The following is a 20609-nucleotide window of genomic DNA, read 5'->3' as shown; positions in this document are numbered from 1 at the left end:
TGATCAGACTCTTAGCAATTTTTTAGTATAAAAACTGATACTGAGCAATTTTTAAAGTTTAAAAGTTGATGAGAATATGAGCAACACTTTAGTATAAAAGTTGATCAGAACATGAGCAACAGTTTAATATAAAAGTTGATTAAAACTTGTGTAATTTTTAATATAAAAGATGAGCAAAATCTAATCAACTTTTAAGTAAAACTTTAGATCTAAATCTGAGCAACTTCTTAGTAAAAAAGTTGATAGGAAATTAAACAACTTTCTTAGCAATAATGTTGATCTGAAACAGAGCAACTTTCAGGTTTATTCTGAGCAATTAATATAAAAGTTGATCAGATTCTGGGCAACATATTAACATATTAGATGATCATATTCTGAGCAACTTTTTAGTTTTAAAATTTAAAATCAGATTATGCGTAACTGCTTAGTACGAGAGTTGATGAACATTTGTGTAAAAGTTAATCAGAAATTGGACAACTTTTAAGCAAAAGTTGATTAAAACTTGTATAACTTTTAAGTAAAAATGTAGATCTAAATCTGATCAACTTCTTAGTAAAAAATTTGATAGAAAATTAAACAACTTTCTTAGCAATAATGTTGATCTGAAACAGAGCAACTTTCAGGTTTATTCTGAGCAAAATATTAACATAAAAGTTAATCAGATTCTGAGCAACATATTAACATAAAAGATGTTCATATACTGAGCAACTTTTTAGTTTAAAATTTGATCAGATCATGCGTAACTGCTTAGTACGAGAGTGATAGTTTTGTAAAAGTTAATCAGAAACTGGGCAACTCTTAAGTAAAACTGTAGATCTTAATGTAGATTTAATAAATCTGTGCAACTTTTAAGTAAAACTGCAGATCTTAAGCTGAGCAACTTTTTAGTAAAAAGTTAATAATAAACTGAGCAACTTTTAGGCATAAAAGTATAGCCGAATCAAAGTAACTTTCTAAAAAGAATTCTTTGAATTTTTATTAAAAATTTTTAAGTAAAACTGCAGATCTAAATCTGAGCAACTTTTTAGTAAACTGAGCAACTTTAAGGCAAAACAAGTTTAACCAAATCGAAGCAACTTTCTAGAAAGAATTCTTTGAAATCTGAACAACTTCTTATTCAAAAATTCGTCAGAAACTTAAAATTAAAATTGATTTGAATCAAAGCAACTTTGAAGATAAAAAGTTGATATAAGTATATGGAACTTTTTGTTTAAAACTTAATTATGAATCAGAGCAACTTCTGAGCAACTTTTAAGTAAAAAGTTAATAATAAACTGAGCAACTTTTAGGCAAAACAAAGCAACTTTCTAGAAAGAATTCTTTAAAATCTGAGCAACTTTTTATTCAAAATTTCGTCAGAAACTTAAAATTAGAACTGATTTGAATCAAAGCAACTTTGAAGATAAAAAGTTGATATAAGTCTTGGGAACTTCTTGTTTAAAACTTAATATGAATCAGAGCAACTTTAAAGTAAAAATTTTAATTAAAATTTGTGCAACTTTTTAGTAAAAAAGTTGATTTAAATCTTTGAAACTTTTTAATAAAAAAAGTTGAAGGGAATCTAAGCAATTGTTTTAGTATTAATATTGATAGGAGTCTGGGCCACTTTCAAGTAAAAATAATATATTGAAATTTAAAAAACTTTCTGTTAAAAAAAAATGATTCCTACACAGAGAGAAAAACTCCGTTAGAAAAGTACCGAAATTGATAAAATTTGTTGTCAAAAGTGAGTTTACCACTTTTGTTAACATTGGGATAACGGATGTATATAAAATTTAAATAGTAAAACCCAGTTTTCATTTTGACAACCAGCGTAATTTTAAAACGCATCATTGTCACTACAACAACACTTTGGTGTCATTTTGACTACGCTATATGTAATTTTGAAAACTCAATGTTCTGTCTGACAACATAGCTTTATCACTTAGGTAACACATTATTAATTTTTGTTGATTTTGTGATAATGTCGTGTATTTTCGTTGTTGATTTGACACTTATTCGTAAATACTTTGATAACGAATGTTATTGAAAATTTATAATCACTTTGGTGTAAATTTGGTACGAAGGGTGTGAGATTTGTATGAAAGGTGTAGGTGATCGAAATCTGAACAACTTTAGTGTAAAAGATTTAACCGGATTTTGAGCAACTTTTTAATAAAGAAGAATCTGAGCAACATTTTATTTTTAATTAACTTTCTTTTGCACTTTACTGTAGGATTTTTTGCAATTCCGAATGTTTTTCAGTTTTTTGTCTCAACACTTAAGTTCTATGTCTCTTCAAAATAAAAAATACTATAACTATCACTAACAAACATGTTACACGTTTGGTGGTATCACATTTACGTAATACGGTACGAATACACGACTACCGCTGGACTAACTTATAAAAGTGTGAGCGAAAATGATAACATTTGATGCCGTTTTATAAACAATTGCTGACACAGCGATTACTTTATGTATTCAAAGTAGAAAAAAAGCTTTAATTTTGTATACATTTACATATAAACATATAACTAAAGTCTAGAAATTCAATTTATAGCCGCTTAATATATCAGAGAATTTATATACGAGTGCGAGTAGTATTTTTTAAAAAGTGGCATTATGAATTATAATATAATTTTGATAAGAATTAACAAAATGATAAGACCAGTGTTCGGTCAACAACCAATAAATACACATTTAACATGACAATTCGTTTTTTTTTTTAAATTTGGAAACTTATCCTCCATAGCGGGGTCTACGAAACAAAGTGTTAAATTGTTTTGTGAGAAAATTGGAAAAAATAACATTTCTTAAATGAAACCTCTTCTAAAAACTATAAGATTCTTTTTTCTATAATCTTAAACACTTGATTACAGTTAATTGTTAATGACGTTTCAATAAAACCTTGACCAGCCAAAAAATTTATAGATTATACTTTAAAATTCCGAAACTGAAATAAATAATGAAATTTTTTTAAAAATTTAGAAATTTATAATAAATTTTCATCTTTAATAAATCTACATGATTTAAGAATCAAATCGTAGTTTGTACGATCATTAAGAAAACTTTTATTTTTGTTGTATTTTTCTTTTCAAGTTTGACTTAAGTGAAAGTATTTTGTATGAATTTTATTTTCCTGGAGCACTTTGAGTTAAAAAAAACTTGAATTACTTAATATGTAAGTATAAGGAAATGATTGTATAGAATGTTTTATATATATTTTCCATCTCCCAGCAAACAAATTTGTAAGAATGTTAGCTAGTATTTCAAAATATTAAAACTATAATCTAAATTTTAACTTATATCCTACTGAGGGGTTAGCAATGAAAGGGGCTAGTGTAAAATACTCATAGATCACATGAGAGAGCTGCTAGGATAAAACACAGTACATACAACAATCGATCTTTAGCACTTTAAGTTTGTTTGATCTTGTTAATAGCTATATTAACCATAGTTGAGATTTGACGTGTTTTTCCTGCCGAGAACTTTTGAAGAACGATATTTTCTATATAATCCAGATTATATAATTCATAATCTACAGACTATAACAGTCCAGGTAATACGTGTTATAGCAGCAAAATCGTCAACAAAGTCTTGGATTAGACTCACAAGAAAAGCAACATACCCTAGGAGCATTTGATCTTGCCGAAGTGCCTTTGCATTGATGTAACTGTAATTGTAGTTAGTCTAGTCTTCGCTCTTCAAAACCTAACATATTTGGTACCAATCTACAGACTATAACAATCCAAACAATACGAGTGATAGTAGCACAATTGTCAACAAAGTCTTAGACTCACATGATAAGCAACATACCCCACGGAGCATTTGATCTTACCGAAGTGCCCTTACATTGATGTTACTGTAACTGTAGGTAGTCTAGTCTTCGCTCTCTACAACCTAACATGTTTGGTACCACAAAACCTAAAGGGCAGACCTTCAGAGTTTGTATTGCGCCAGTTATTGGATAGTTGTGGTTGAACCAAAATTTCGGGGAGACAGTGTTTTAGTAAAGACTGAGAGAAGTGATTGTGGAAATAAGTTGATGTTAAAATAATAAGATACAGAATGAATTAGGAGTATATGGATTCGACACTTCTTGGGTATATCGCTTGTTTCAGAATATGTTATTTGTTCTGCGACAAAAACTAGGTGAGTTTGGTTGAAAATCAATTCGGGTTACAAAATATTTGATGTTGTTTTTTTCCAACAGATAACACCTAGGAATAGGAATACTGAATCTTTACTCAAAAAACCTCCACATCCCACTTTAGAACACTCTCAGTAATACCCAGATCTTCTTTTTAAAACAAACGGAAGCTATTTGACTTCGGTAAAGGAAACAACTGGATATTCGCTCTGAAAGGCTAGAACAATGATAGACAGTTACAACAGCCTTTGTCGGTTCCACAGTAGACATAGCATAAGCCATTAATTGACTGGACAGCAGTACCTCTGTGGAAAAGAGTTTCAGCTTTGTCCTTTCGGTTTCGGTAAAAGAACGTGCTTGCAAAGGTCCTAGGAACCTATTTTAACATACTAAAGCTGTTGTTAATTTACGCTCACAACTAAATTATTAGTTGGCGACTAAAGATTGCAAAATACACAATTGGATTTTCACTCTGAATAGCCAGAGAAGAACTTTTAGCAACAGTGTGAAATAGAGTCTAGCTTCCGTCTGTTCGGCTTTAGTAGAAGAATATACTTGCAAAGGTCCTTGTTAGAACCAAATTGAACACGGAAGGAACTCCAAAAGTTTTTGAGGTTCAACATCTGAAAACAATTATATATTATGGATATAACATAGCTCTGAAACAGTTACAATACACTCTGTCTGTTCCGTAAGGGAATGTTCATGCACAGGTCGTGTTAGAAGCATGTTTAAATTGATGATTCGGCTGGGCAGCAGTACCGCTGTGAATAAGAGTTTCACCCCTGGGTATTCGTTTTCGGTAGAAAAACCATTATCAATCTAGCAACAGCTGTATAACCGAAGGGGTTTCCCCCAAAATAACGCTCCGTTTGACTTCCGTAAAGAACGCAGGGTTTAACATCTAAATGTTCGGCTATGTTAGAATAACTTGCTCGTTAGAAAACGAGTTTGAAAGTTTCAATTGCCCATACTCTCGGCAATCCTTTTAAACAAAATCTTGAAGTTTGACTTGCTTAAAGGACATAGAGTTTAACCGCAGGCTGTTCGGCATCTGTAGAAGAACGTGCTTGCAAAGGTCGTATTACTCCTAGGACACTAGATAGCGTTCCAAAACGTTCTAAATCATTCAGGACGAAAGATTGTCAACGATTTTTCCCGAGAAAAGAACTCTCGGCAGCCTTTCTGAACAACACCTGGAAGTTCGTCTTTGAACTTAAAACCATAGAGTTAAACCTCTGGTTCTTTGGCTTCATTGGAACAACCTGCTTGCAATGTTGGTGTTCGAATGTTTTATTTATTTGTAATGATGGATCGTTAGGCAACAGAGTTTTAGAAAAACAATATAAGTTCTTTCAAATTATAAATTTTTACTTTGGTCACTGGTTTTCAACTTTTTTCAGATTATGTTGAGCTGTGTTATTAATCTTTTTGATATTTTAATACGTTGTTTCAGAATTTGGCTCATATCTTTGTTATTAATGGGCCGTTTTTGCTAAAGCTTGTCCGTTAGAATTGTTTAAGATGATTATCTCAAAGTTATCTAAGGTTTTCAGAAATTTGATTTCCAGAATTCCAAAGTGAATGACAAGTGTTAAACATTCCATTAGGAATTCTTCAAATTTAGATATGTTTATGTAAGTATCTGGGTTTTGACTTTTTTCAGATTGTGTCGACCTGTATTATTATTCTGATCGTTATTTTCATGGGTTGTTTTGAAATTTTGATCATATCTTTGTTATTAATGGGACAAATTTGCTTCACTAAGTTCGAATTGTTTTTGATCTCAAAGTTATCTTAGGTTTTCAGAAATTTGATTTTCGAAATTGCAAAACGAATAACAAACTTAAATGTACCCTTCTCAAGATTTTGAAATAAAGTCATAGTAAGTTTAATACAATTTAAAACTACATAACAGGCTTTCATATCTTTATGAATATTTAATTTTAAATAAAATTGTTTTAAAAATTTCATCAGCTGTTTAATACCCCTTAACGAGTAGTAGGGGACAGCTACCGTTACAATACAAATTCTAACGGGTTTTATGCCTAAAAAAAAAACTATAAACAAAAACACAAGAAAAACCGATCAATTGCTAAACAATTTACTGATAAATTGTGGTTAAATGAAAAAAGAAAAAAAACACAATTTTGAAATAATAATTTGAATATTTTTCTGTAATAAACAGATAAATTAAAGAATTGTAAAAATACCAGTTAAAAAAACAAAAAACACGACTTGACATATTTTTCAAATATTTAAAAAAAAAATTATTTACACTTGTTTTTAGCAAGATATTTCATAATAATCTTAAATAGGAGAGGAAAAACGAAAGGAAAAACTCGTGGTATATTTTTTAAATGATCTTACACACTCTCTCTCTCTCTTTATTTTCTTTGCACTAGAAATGATCATGGAATTTTTCTTTTATTTTTGGTTTTTGCTCACAACAAACTACACGTTGATTGAATTTTCTTAAGAATTTCTCTTTTTGGTTTTTTTTGTTGTACTTAATGATCTTTCATTTATTGATCTTTTATATGAATTTCTTTATTTATTACTTTCAATTTACATTTAATTTGTGTTGATCACTTATTAATTAAGCGCGTAAAATATGTAAAATTTTTTTGTTTTTTTTTTTCTTTTATTAATATTAAGTGTTTTATTAAACAAGCTGCGCAGCTGGCAAAAAAATTAACGATTGATCGATCAATCGATCAATAACCCAAAATAACATAAAAATTTATGAAACAAATACAAGAATATTATTAAAGAATAAACGACAAACGGCGACAACAGCAAACGATCAGATCACGACTTTAACTGATCGACGTTCGCAACAAGTATAAAGTAAAAAATATAAAACATATACTCACACTACAACAACAATTATGAAATATAAATGAGAAAATAAGTAAAAAAAACAAAAGACAAAAATAAAAAAAAAAATATTAAATTAATTAAATTGTGTTGTTGTTATTGCTTTAATAAAATTTAATTATACATAATAGCATAAAAATAAAATAATAAACTCTTTTGGGCAAATTCCTAATGCTCTTTCATATTTTTAAAGATTTCATAAGAGACAATAATAATTATTTTAAAAAAGGAGTATAAAAATAACAAATAAAAAATCATGAAGCAAATATGGTTGACAGTGTTGCCAATTTGTTATTTATAAAAGAAAACTTCTCCTTAACTTTAAGGAGAGTATAGATAACTCTTCCTCTTGGAATTACTTAAAACGATCTATTTTTCGAGAGAAAACTAACTCATTTTTTCTGTTCGTTTAAAACTTGAGATTAGATATTTATTATGCATTAGAATAATTTTGCTTTTATATTAGATTATAAAGTATTTTTGATAAGCTTTGTTAAACAAAAAAACGATTGCACTATGTAGACGTGATATGATTGCAAATTTTCTAACATCTCTCTCTCTGGTCAATCGAATAGTTTTAACACATATTTTTAGGCATTTTTTTAGAATATTATCAGTTTAATACAGGTAAACCTAGTTATAAAGAACACACAATTTACAGCTAGGTAGTTTAAGTTAGAACCTTTGGTCTTTAACTAAAGAAAGAAATAGGTATTCGATCTATACTTTACCAGGACTGATCAATATCGAAGAAAGTAAAAGACAGATCGTTATAACTTTGCTAGGCTTGTATCCCGAAATATAAAGAAAAGGAGACATTAATAGGGAGCTACTTTACATAAAAATATAGGACTTAGATCTTTAACTGAAGATAAAAATAGATATTGGCTTATCGGGACTGATCAATGTCGAAGATAGTGAAAGACTGACGCAATGGCCAGCAATCACCGCTATTACTTTCCTGGGCTTATATTCCGAAATATAAAGGAGTGAGGACATTCTATTTCATTAAAATATTCTATTTCATGCCCCCCGGGGGCATGTAACCTTGATGAAAGACCCCATCTTGGTGTTATTGCACTCCCGGGGAAAAAAGATGTGCTACCAGTACCTCCAGTCTACCGAGACTATAAACTGGTGATGTTAATTAACAACTCGGACATTCCCAGTTCTCTGGGATCGAATCAGAGAACTACATAATCTGGTACTACTGGTGGCCAATTACTCGCAGGACTATGGCTAAGGCTGGTCAGTTGGGATTTATATAGTAGCTGTGGTTTAAACCCAAATTCGTCGGAAGATTGAGTTGCAGTGAAAATACTGAGACACGGTTTATATATTTTGGGAAAAGTTCGGTGCTGTTGCCGATAACAACAGATACCGCACAGTGAAGAATGACTATGGGAGTTGGAAAAGAGTTGGTGTTAAATGTTTTTAAAAAAGAATGAATGTAAGGGTATACGGGTCATGCCAGCCCGAATTACTAGAATGAGAGTGTCGTACGTTGTTCTCCAAAGAGTGTCGGATGAATGGGAAGTGTGCTGGGTTGAAAAATAATGGAATTTTCCCTTCTTGTTCAGATTGGTCTAGAAAAACTCTGTTCATATCAAATTTGCAACAGTGTACTCTCTGTGAATAAGAAAAAAATGTTCGGCTTATTTGATGAAATCAAACTTCAGTCTACCCGATACGTCTATGTACTGTTGCCGACTCATAAGAGGCCATTACATCCGCGGCTTTGTAAACTAAAGTTATATTTGATATATAACATACACTTTATGGATTTTTCTTACACAAATAACCACTTGCGTATAAAGCACAATAAGGACAGTGATTGGAAAAGGCCACCGTGAAGTAAGGCCAAGACGGCAGGTGTTTTTCATTCATTCATTCATTCTACAAGTCCAGCCTCGCTATATCGACAATATAGTCACGTATTACGAATGCAATTGTGCAAATTCCAATAGTTTTCATCTATCGAAGTTACACATTCTCACTACAGAAAAAACACTTTACCCTAACACATTAGGTGACCCTAAGTAAGTCACTAGTTCGGAATCAGACAACTACTTGTAACTTGTTTCCATGGTAACAACGAAAACTGTTGTGAACCATAGCGTTTTAGCAACAGCTAGAAGTTTGAAGCTGAATCCACATCCGGATAAGGAAAAGAGGCAATATTTCGACGAAATGATTTTTTACCGTAAACAAGGTTTAAGACGCTCCTCCGGTCCGTCCGTCTTGTTAGGCGGATTCGTCTATAAAATTGAAGCAATTATCTCTTTAGATCTAAAAGCAAACGTTTCGAACTGTACAACAATTGGTACGCCAACTTCTATTTATGAAATGCTAAAATTTATCGCTCGTATCAGGAGAGATCAATGAGATCATCACGAGAGTTTTTTGTAAGAAGTAAAATGCTTTTGGAGATAAGCAAGAAAAAAGCGGGAAAGTAATTCATTTGACTTTTGATTCTATTTCAGTTTCAAACCCTCCGCTAGGTTTGTTGGCTATATAGTCTCAGTCTTTTGATTTAGTCAAACCTCAACATGTATGGTTTTATTAAACTCAATTTCTACGTAAAGAGGATCAAAATACACGTGATATTTGTTATTTTTATGGACATTTATTTTGAAATAGAGAATAATTATGATTCAAAGTATTGACGATTGTTAGAGAAAACTTTTTACCTACAAATAAAACCCTTTCAAAAGAATGATTACTTTTTAAAGTGAAGAATGAGTCAAATCTATTCCAATCGATCAAAAAAATAGTGCAAGGATGGCCCAAGATTTAGACTCTAAGGAGGTAGAAACAAAACTTCCAACTTATATCATGGTATTCTGGACGTCTTTCAATCAGTGCTCGCTACAAACGAATCAATTATGATCAATCAGCTGCCTTTGTTGCTGACGTGTTTTAAAACGAAAAAGAAAAGATCGTTCTCAGTGAGGACCTTTTCCTTTATACAATTTTTATGCATTCCTAAAACATTTGTTAAACAGTGTTATTATTAATTGTTGATCATTATTTTTCTTTTTCATTTTCTCTTTCTTCTCCCGTATGCTGTGTTTATACTTCTTTTAATTATTATTAGAGAGACATTTCAATTAATAATAACACCACCATCAGACACAAAAGTTAAAAAAATGTTGAAATAAAATTAATAAATTACTACAACAATAACATATGATTGTTTTTTATTAAAATAAATAGCACAAACCGATTAAGGTTTTGTATGAGTCTTATCGTTTTATTTGACTTTTCTTGAGTAGAATTTTAGCGAGAGTACGTGAGAGTGATCGTAACAGTACTATATATATATATATATATATATATATATGAATTGTTTATAAGAAAAAAAATTCAACCGATTGCCTGGCTGATCGACTCGTTTGGAAACCAAATACAGAAAACGTGTACAATACAACAAAAAAATGCAAATACAAAAAAAAAAGAGCGAAGATGTTACAATCTTCATTAATGGTTGATGGTGGTAATTTCGGTTGTTAACTCTCGTAATTTTTCATTTTATTTTATTTTGAAATTGATAAGTGAGTGGTAGTATATACCCAATAGGAAATTCCATTGATACGCATCATAAACATTACGTTCAATATGAAGGTTTTCTATACATGAAATATAATTCCATAAAAAAATCAATGACATTGATTGTTGTAATATATTTGATTACACAATGCAACAAGATTTAGTAGAGAATTGTGTGAGATAATGTTAAGAACTTTGTAATTTAGGCGATCGACGATGAATTACAACTTTCATTATTGGGCTAAAGATAATTGGCTTGAATAGGGGTGTTCAGTTTGTTAGAACTGCTTGTTCATCTGATTTCGCTAGAAGCTTTTGGCTGCCTAATAAACCTTTCAAATAGAAAGTTTGAATTTTGGTTCAACTGTTTGGTGGAAGGTTATGGGAACATACAGCTATATTAAGATAAGCTCACATCACAAGCGAGAATGGGTATATTCTTCGTTTCTAGCACATTTTGATCTTCGTTCTGAAGCGACTCGAGTAATAGTCGAAAAAAAATTTTCAACTGAGCAATAGCTGTACCAACCCCAGGTCTTTTCCCCAAGCCGAAACATCAGCCGCAGTCGAACTGTTACGACAATGAATTAAAATAGCAATTCATACAAAAATTAAATGAATGGAATGTCTACGGGTACTAAAACTCTTAACAGATCTGGCTGCAGACATAACATCGGAACAAGGTTTTAGATAATCATATCCAATAGGGGCTATGAGGGATGCCAATTAGGGCTTTAATAGTGACAGTAATACATGATGAAGTTTACCTCCTCTGCTCATGCCACTGCAACCACGCACAGATTGCGAAGTAGAAACAAGGTCCTCAAAGCGCTTGCCGGCAGCACTTGGAAAAATTTATCAAAAATCCTTGTTAACTACATATAAAACAATTGGCCGGTCAGTGGTCAACTATGCTGCTCAATTGTGGTCTCCTTCGCTGAGTGATACCCGGTGGAGAAATATTCAAAGCTGCCAAAATGCTGCCCTACGGACTGTAAAGGGCTGCATGCAAATAACTTTCGAGCACCACCTACACGAAATTCCTCACAGTCAAGAAACACAATGTCAAGCTGACTAAACAAATCCTTCTGGGATGTCACCAGAGGAGCCATCTTAACTATAACATCACACAGTTGGATGCTCCACGGAGGTATGTCAGTAAGGATCTTCGTGTAAACGAGAAGAACATTCGAAGGTTTCATAGAGATGCCATCCGCCCACCGCCTATAGCAGAAATAAAGAAGAACCTGCCGCGGAAATCAGGAGATGCTCTGGCACAACTGAGATCGGGATGGAGCAACAGGCCCCCCCCCATGAGCTGGACATATTTACTTTACTTAGCCCAATGGATTTATAGACTAACTCTACTGATGTATCCCAATTTCTTGGCTTGGACCTAAATACAGAACCCATCCGATTAAAAATTGCATAGTTTAAGCTGTTACAATAACAACAAGTAATACTGGTTATATAGAGAAGATTTCATCTGCCTATAGTTCAAAGTAATTGGCTTATTATCTGCGATAATGTCGAAACTTGACCCATCTAAACCAACTTATTTTGGAACATTAAATCGTATTATAAAGGTCTCAAAGACTATATTAGAAATATAACCGAACAAATTTGGGTAAAGAAGTTCGGATTGTTATTTATACAATTAATAATTGGTTTGGAATGTGCAGCAAAGTCATGGACTCTGCTAAATAAGAGTAACCATTACCGCAACATTAGTGTATATAGTGTCAGAGTTAATCACAAACTATCAGTCTTCAACCATAATCCATAAGAATAACTCTGATGTAGAAGATTGGTTTCTCAAAAGATCAATTGTTTAACGAGCCGGTTATTTTGAAGAAGACATCAAATTTCAGGTCACTATATCTCGAATATCGAATTTATCACATGTGATAAAGAAACCTTTAGAAAAGTATACCTTGGTCTGCGTTATTCAAGTTTATATCATCTATTTCAACAGCAGGAAACACCATTTCAGTCCTTGACCGATATGGTGTTTCTGTTGAGAACTTTGGTTCGTTAGAATCAATTTTGAAATGATTGATCAGATTGAGAATTAACAGTGGCAACATAAACATAATCTTGGAACATTATCGAATTCACAAAACTTGTCCAAAGCAATCAAATTACTAATTAAATCTTATCGGTATCAGATCCTAGTCCATATAACTAAATCGTTATTAGCCAGAAAAAGAGTGTGAATTGTTTTCGTATTATTTTAAAACAATCGCTCAGCACGCCATAAGAATGATCTGATGCGACTAATTGACTTAGTGATAAGGCTTAAAAGATCGCTGGTTTGAAAGTGTTTGCCATCCTTCTAAAACCAATGATTATGAAATAACTTCTGAATGGTAGTCAAAATTACGAATGGAAATCTATGATTTACAAAGAAAAACTACTTGTTAAAACGCCCAGTAAGTGGGTGTGGCAGCGCCGACATAAGAAAAAAATAAAAATGTACCGACTTATAGGAATGTGATAAAATCTCAAATCTTAGTTATTAAGTATTTTAATAAGTGGGTGTGGCAGCGGCGACTTTAGAAAACCAGCATAAATGCACCGACCCATAGGAGTGGGATGAAATTTCAAATCTTTGTTAGATAATTTGAGTTAAAAGTGGACTTGCTTACATAAAGGAGGTCGTGTTGACTTACAGTAAAAGTAAATACTCAATTTAAAACATGATTTATTACATTTTTTACTTAAATTTGGTGAAGACTTTGAACAAACACACACATAAATTAAATATTTTTTGATTTTTTTTTATTACAAAAGAAATTGTTAGTGTAATTGATATCAAACACAAGTTTTACAATAATCAATTTGTATAAATTATTAAAAATTACGAAATTTTTATTACATATAACAATTGGAGGTTATTTTGTTAATCACTTCACTTAACTTCATACCTTATTTCACATAATTTTGTTTTTTAAAAAAAATTATTCTATGGAAATTTTACAAAAAACTCTAATGAAAAGTTTAACTTTGGGAAACATTCACAAACCCTTTAGTAACATCAACACCATAAATTACTTAAAAGATTTTATTTAAATCAATAGAAATCACATATGTGGCTGTTGGCATGTAATACCGAGTATATTGTTTAAATAAATCAAAATCATTGAAGTTATTGAACTATACCTAATGCTATATGTCGTTTAGATATATTAACATTAATTGATTTTACCATGAAATAAAAATAAAAATCAAACATAAAACATTTGCTAATAGACGAGACATGTAATTGTGAAATAAATGTAATAATTGTAATTTTTCTATACGATTTCAAAGAGTTACGTATAAAGAGTGATGATATGCAAATCACGTGTAAATATTGTTTGTTAATAGGGTTTCGTTATGGGGCTTAAATTGGGTCATAATTCCTACTTATTTTGATGGAGATATTTTTACATTATTAAAGAATAATTAGTTTATACAGAAGTGCAGTTAGACTTAGCTTAGGTAAGATGGCTGCCCCTTGTCGTTTGAATTAGGAACACACTTGGGTCCATATCGCTGATACCTCTGTGATATCTGGGAAAGAGAGAACGGTCGCCATAGTTATACACTTTGACCCATCTACTCTTGTTTTGATGGAAATATTTTTACATTATTAAAGAATTATTAGTTTATACAGAAGTGCAGTTAGACTTAGCTTAGGTAAGATGGCTGTCCCTTGTCGTTTGAATTAGGAACACACTTGGGTCCATATCGCTGATACCTCTGTGATATCTGGAAAAGAGAAAACGGTCGCCATAGTTGTACACTTTGACCCATCTACTCTTGTTTCCTATCCAAAACATTGCGTCGCACGAATAAAGGTATTGGATAGGTCCGTTAAATCGTGCAAGACATTGGTTCCTAGCAGATTTAATCTATGCTCTGCTAGGGCAGGATACTGGCTTTCTTCTTCTTTTTCGTCTATACAGCTCCTGTAGAAGTCATTACTAGGAAGGTCTAGTCTTCTAGCGTGGAGCCCAATATACCAGTGGCCAGTCACCACTGCAATTAACTTCTGTAGACTTGCTTTCGAAAACTGAACTAGGGCTTGTAATCTGCGTGGGTCATACCACGGCCACACGATCCTCGCCAATCTGCAGGTGGCCTGAATCAATATACCAACAAAGTATTCTCAGGTATCTGATGATGACCTGTCATCCAGTACAGTCCCACTGTGTAATGTTTCCCCATCTCATTTAGAGAAGTCTGGCATTTTAGGACCCGGTGTGAAGTTGTGTAAACCCCACTCATACCCCTTAGGGCTGCCATTAATTCGAATATCATCATGGTATATCCAATAGAACTGATTGTTCAGCCTGAATTACGCAACATTGGTCGGGAAGTTTGAAAGAAACTTCAGTTCCAGTTTGTGCAACATAAAAGGGACCTACTAATCTATATCTTGATTTAGAGCCATCGGTGAAGAGTGATATGAACCAACGCAGAGGATAGATTCCATCTCATTTGGATCGTGTTGAATCGACAATGAAAAGCTTCTATCAAAAGATGGTTTGGGGGTACTGAAATCAATATTGCTGCGCATTTCTTCCCGGTGAAGTGGCCTGACTTAGTCATATGCCACGTACCGATTGTACTGAGTCTAATCGCTGAGTTCAGGGCAACCTCCTGAGCCATTACATCAACAGTTAACTGATTCATCATGACTAAAAGAGCCTTTGATGTGGTACGAAAGGCACCTGTTATAATTAGTGTTAATGCGCGAAGGATTTCTTCAAATCTCTTCTAGTGTACTACCATGTCGAAAAGCCATATGATATTCTTAGGATTTATGCCTCAGGATTTTCCTATTGGTCATCTACATGAGTATAGACCCGCAGCCGCTTTGTTCATTCTGAATTGAGTGTTCAAATGCTATGACAGTTTCGAATCCAGAATAACTCCTAGATATTTTGCACTGTCGAATAACTTTAAGTCGACCCTATTCAAACGAAGAAATATAAAAGTGGGTAACTTGTAATACCTGGCGAAAAGAACAAGTTCCGTTTTGGCTGGACTTACACCTGCACCACTGTTTGTACTCCAGGTATTAAGTGACCTGAATGCAGTTTTCATTCTATGCGATATAGTATCTAGATATTTTCCAAAAAAATAATGACAGAATTCCCCCATTTTGAAGTTCTGCGACTTGACACTTTGTGACATTTAATGGTCTCATTTCCGAGATAATGACTTTTTTGGTCAGTGTTCTCTTTATGGAAGTGAATAGGCAGCATTATGTTAGCAGCGTCTTCTTTGAACTTTATTATTTGCAAGTAACTTTTAATTGTTGGAAATCACTCATCCATTTACAGCAATATTAGTGACAATTCCTAATATGTTATTTCGAAGAACACGTCTACGATAGATAACACAGACCGACAAAATTATAAAAAATGTCGAAACCCTTAAACGAGTTAATCATTTTCTAAAGTTGAAGATATCTCGAAGATGAAAGAAGATATTTGAGATGTTAGTTCTTTAGTTTATAGCTAGCAGAATAGTATTTTTTTACTACAATGTATAGGGTAAAGAGGTAACGAACTTAATTGCAAAGTTCAAAATTTGATCTAAAAAGATTGGACAGGATGGACAAGCCTTCCATTTTTTCCCAAAAGCAGAATAGGAGCCTATATGGTTGCTAGCAGGACATTGTACTATTAAGATCTTTGTTAGCAAATGGGGTGCGACTATAATAGACTCCTGTAGGCTAAGTGAAAATGCAGAGATCTAGAGACAATTGAACATATATTGTACTATTGTCCTATGGTACAGAGTGTCGGGAAGAACTCAAATAGATACCACAACAAATTCTATAATTGTATTGTATGTAGGATTTAGCAGGAGAATAAATCGTTTGATTCTTCAGATCTATCTTCTTATCTCGAAGGAATTCACAAAAGACAAAAACGGTCACTAAGATCGTTACAACATATAATGATCAATTACATAAATGGATAATTTTTTGTTTTATCTTTTTTGTTGTAAATAATAATAAATAAATTAACTTACCATTTAATAATAATTGAGAGTCCTGTTTAGTTAGATCATGATCTTCTTCAATGCTAAATTGATTTGTTAATGGTAACTTATTCGATGATATACGATCATTACTAGTTGCGGCCAAATGATGCAGTTTATGTTGTGAACTGCTAGCACTTTTCGACAATGGTGAATTACCACCCTCACTAACACTATGCTGATGCTGCTGACGATAATGATGATGATGGTGATGCGCATTGTGATTGTGATGAAGATGATGTTGATGATGATTATGTTGCTGTTGATGATCATCATGTAATTGATTATTTGTTAGCACATTTGTAGAGAAAACATTATCACTAATATCTTCTCTAACTTCCTGAGTTGGTGCCTGATTAAGAGCCTCACTTTCTTCGGTATTGTAAGATGCTGTTTTTGTATCTAAAGTGATACGTGTAGTGGGTGCATTCCACCACTGTAATTTGGCCATATTGGTTTTGTTAGTATAATGTTTGGCAGCAGCTGTTGTAGCAGCTATTGCTGAGGCTTTATCTGTTGTATCCATATCGGAATCTATAGTATTATCCGTTAAATAACCATTTGTTATAGTAGATGTTACGGGTGGGTCTAGGGGTGTCATGTGTTCTGTGACACCATCTTTAAGAGGGGTATATTTTTGCATTTTGAATTTTTTTTTTCGTTTTTTTTTTTTTTTTAATTAATTCTTGTGCGTTTTTTCCACTAAGTTAATCTCAAAATTTTTGGATTTTTTAATTTTAATTTTACTTTTGTAATGATTTTCTTATATAAAAGTTTTTTTTTTTTGGTTTAATTAAGTAAATTGTTTTGTTTTTTTTTATAATATTTAACTTTTTTCAAAAAATTTCAATGTTTTTGAATCTTCGTTTTATTTATTTTTTTAGTTATTTATTTAATTGATCCTATATAATGGCATCATCTTCATCGTATAGTAGTAGATAATGTCAGCTTCGCAGTTTCTTAGCTCCTGTAACATCCCGTACATGAGCAATGTGGCAAACTCGGCTCATATTGTATTCGCAACTGTTATTACTTTCATATTCTATTTGCTTAATAGAAATTAACAATATTCTTGGTTGACTGAGTTCCATTTTGAACAACAATTATTAAAAAAAAAGAAGAAAAAACTAAATAGATCACAACGACGTTTGAAATGAAAAACTTACAACAATAAGCAAATTGTTTTATTTGTGTGTGTGTGCGAGTTGGTTTTCTAACTATCTATAAAACCCCATCAATAATATTTATTTAAATCTTAATAGATATAATATGATATTACTGCTTCCGTCTAGAGCCAGGTTTTCTAATGTAACAATTACAATATAGATTTTCAACACCTTAGATTAGTTGGTTGGTTGATTGGTTGTGTATGCAGGGATTGGGGTGAGAGGGTTTGCTTTAGTTTTTAACGTTTACGTTTACAAGTTTTTAAACGTCTTCTTTTAAATTGATGCTGTTGCTGTTGTTGTTTTAAAGGAGCAATATACAATATCTTCTCCGCTGTTTGGAGACCTTGAGCGTAAGTTTTATAAATTTGTTTATAATTGACTTTTTTCAGAGAATTTAATTTGCAATAATATTCCTGTCATTTAATACATCTTAAGCCAATTGATATCAATCATCCAAAATGTAACAAAGATAAGTGTTGATAATCTGCTCTAGTCTTTGCTATTGTTTTCAAATGCCGATTAAGATCGGCATACGCATCTGGATCTGGTCCTCCTCCACCGTTACGTTTTTCAAAATAGAATTGTTCTATATATTCTTTTTGTAGTAATACCAATGATAGATTGGATACTACAATACCATGTACTATAGGAACTGTATAACGATAGGCTTTTGCAACTTTATAACCACTTATGTGTGGCTTTGAAGCGTATGCTGCTGATGATGAAGATGATGCTGCTGCTGCTGCGTTAGACGCTTTACAATAATGTTGACGTCTTCGTTGTCTTCTACTAAGCTTTGTTTGTTTAGTAACACTTTGAACTGAATGCATTACGTTTAGCAGCACAATTAATGACAATTTAATTTAAAGGGCGTTTTATGTAGCGCTCTTTTTATTTTATTTTAATATTATTTTATTTCTTTTCTTTTTTTTTACAAAATTTTAATGTTTATCTTTAAAGTTTTTTATCTTTTTTTCTTTAGTTATTTTATTTCACTTGTTTTCTTTTGGTTAATAAAGTTTTCTTTCTTTTTTGTTCTCTCTCTTTAGTTCATTTGTGGGTGTTTTATTTTTCTTTCGAGTTTTTTTCTTTTGTTTTTATTTTTATATATAACTTTTTGGTTTTTTTTCTGTTTTTAACAAAATTTTATTAAATTTTTACCATTACTTAAAGATAATTGTTCTATAATTTGTTGAATATAATATAAATTTTTTGTTGAATTTTTATTTAAACTATTTATTAATAATGGCTTATTACATTTACTAATAATATTGGCAATTGTACAATTATGCATTAATATAGAATTAATTAATTTAAATTTTTGTTTCCCATGCACACTTTGAAAAATCTTCATATTCATTTCGCACAATTTTTCTTTTACTTTTTTTTCCTTAACACATACAAAATTTTCAATTTATTTATTCATTTGTCTATTTGGCCTATACTTTATGCAGTTTTATAAATTAAAACTTTTAACACATTTCTCTCTAATTTTTCATATTTTTTTTAAATAATTTTCATAAAGAAATCAAAAAAAATTTAACTTTTTTCACTTTTTTTTAATGTCGACTTTTAGTTGAGGAGGAGACAGTATATGGAGCTCTTGTTTATTGGATGGTTGTAGAAAATCTGTAAAGATAAAATTTAAGAATTTAATAAGAACAAGCATTAGACGATATAAAACAATGTGATTGAGTTTATAGAAAGAAGAAGAAGAAGAATGAAGAAAGGAAGAAAAACGAAGAAGAAGAAAAAACATTTTTGAAAAAAAAATCAATAAAAAAAACTATTTAATCAACATTTAAATGAAACGACACAACGACGACGATGTTGATGGTGTACGCAATTTTATTAAACAATACAAACAACATTTTAATGTAGAGTATGCGCAATACATCACATGATGCAAATTGACATTTGAACAGGGTGTAAAACAATTGACAAAACATATTGCAAACTCAAGGAAATTTTAATGAAAAGTTCAAAGATCCACAAAAAAAATTGAAAAAAAAAACTTTAAATTAAGTTCTTCTTACTTCCCCATAAAAATAAACAAACATATCTTAAGATTCTTCCATTTTTTTTCTTCTTTAATAATAATATTCTTTTCTACTAAATTCCACTATATTATTTCCTTATATTTATTTAACTGATCTTGAAATTGTATATTTTCATTTATTAAACTTATACAAAAAACCTATCAAACAATAATCTCAAATGTTCTCTATATAAATGTACATATTTAGATTAGTTTTGTAATATAGCTTTTTTATTATCGTTTGTTGTGATTAATACTTATGTACATATATATACAGTCTGAGAGTGTTTGCTGATAAGAAAATTGTTTTAGAATTTTCCTTTGTATACCGGAAATAATACGCATAATTTGTTCTGCAAATGAATCATATGATTTTTTGCTTCAAAATAGCTAATTATGAGCACCTTTTTTTACATTTGTTTGTTAAATTCAAAGTACCTTTAATGGTGTATTTAATATTAATTGTATTGTTTTATTTATAAATGCAAATAACCATTTTTTCGTTTTTGACAGTGTAACAGAAAATATTTCATACTAATTGTTAATAGAAGACATAATTTCTGTTTTATTACATCGACTACACTATAGTCTAAACTAAATACTAGAATATAATGAAGACTTTACTTAGAGTAGTCTAGTCTATAGTATATTGTCTGGTCTATAGTCTAGTCTTTAGTCTGGTCTATAGTCTAGTCTTTAGTCTGGTCTATAGTCTAGTCTATAGTCTAGTCTATAGTCTAGTCTATAGTCTAGTTTATAGTCTAGTCTATAGTCTAGTCTATAGTCTAGTCTATAGTCTAGTCTA

At 31.4% G+C, this 20609-nt stretch overlaps 2 protein-coding genes and 2 long non-coding RNA genes across 6 annotated transcripts in view; 1 reads left to right on the top strand and 3 right to left on the bottom strand.

Annotated features, from left to right (window-relative positions):
• Positions 1 to 17369, bottom strand: part of LOC111680047 (polyamine-transporting ATPase 13A3) — a 38077-nt gene extending 20708 nt beyond the window's left edge. Inside the window, exon 1 of the mRNA XM_023441658.2 lies at positions 16589 to 17369. Within this exon, the coding sequence (XP_023297426.2) occupies positions 16589 to 17240 (652 nt within the window). The 5' untranslated portion in view covers positions 17241 to 17369. The remainder of the gene's footprint in view (positions 1 to 16588) is intronic.
• The window catches only part of LOC124420835, a 22255-nt gene continuing 4216 nt past the window's right edge, over positions 2571 to 20609 (top strand). The window contains exon 1 of one of the 3 annotated variants that reach the window (XR_006941395.1): positions 2571 to 3160. This is a non-coding gene — a long non-coding RNA (uncharacterized LOC124420835). Of the gene's footprint in view, positions 3161 to 6718; positions 6980 to 19394; positions 19605 to 20609 lie in introns of those variants that run through there. The other 2 variants (XR_006941396.1, XR_006941397.1) reach the window with 2 other exon arrangements.
• Positions 17174 to 18746, bottom strand: LOC111680053. The gene has a single exon (XM_023441666.2). It carries the CDS (start codon positions 18594 to 18596, stop codon positions 18216 to 18218), a length of 381 nt encoding a protein of 126 aa, XP_023297434.2. The 5' UTR covers positions 18597 to 18746; the 3' UTR covers positions 17174 to 18215.
• The window catches only part of LOC111680055, a 6367-nt gene continuing 4739 nt past the window's right edge, over positions 18982 to 20609 (bottom strand). The window contains exon 2 of the long non-coding RNA XR_002762613.2: positions 18982 to 19395. This is a non-coding gene — a long non-coding RNA (uncharacterized LOC111680055). The remainder of the gene's footprint in view (positions 19396 to 20609) is intronic.

The sequence above is a fragment of the Lucilia cuprina genome, chromosome 6 (assembly GCF_022045245.1).
Source record: "Lucilia cuprina isolate Lc7/37 chromosome 6, ASM2204524v1, whole genome shotgun sequence".
Taxonomy (NCBI): Eukaryota; Metazoa; Arthropoda; class Insecta; order Diptera; family Calliphoridae; genus Lucilia; species Lucilia cuprina.
Note: the sequence above shows the minus strand (reverse complement) of the source record. Positions and strands in the feature narration are given on the sequence as shown.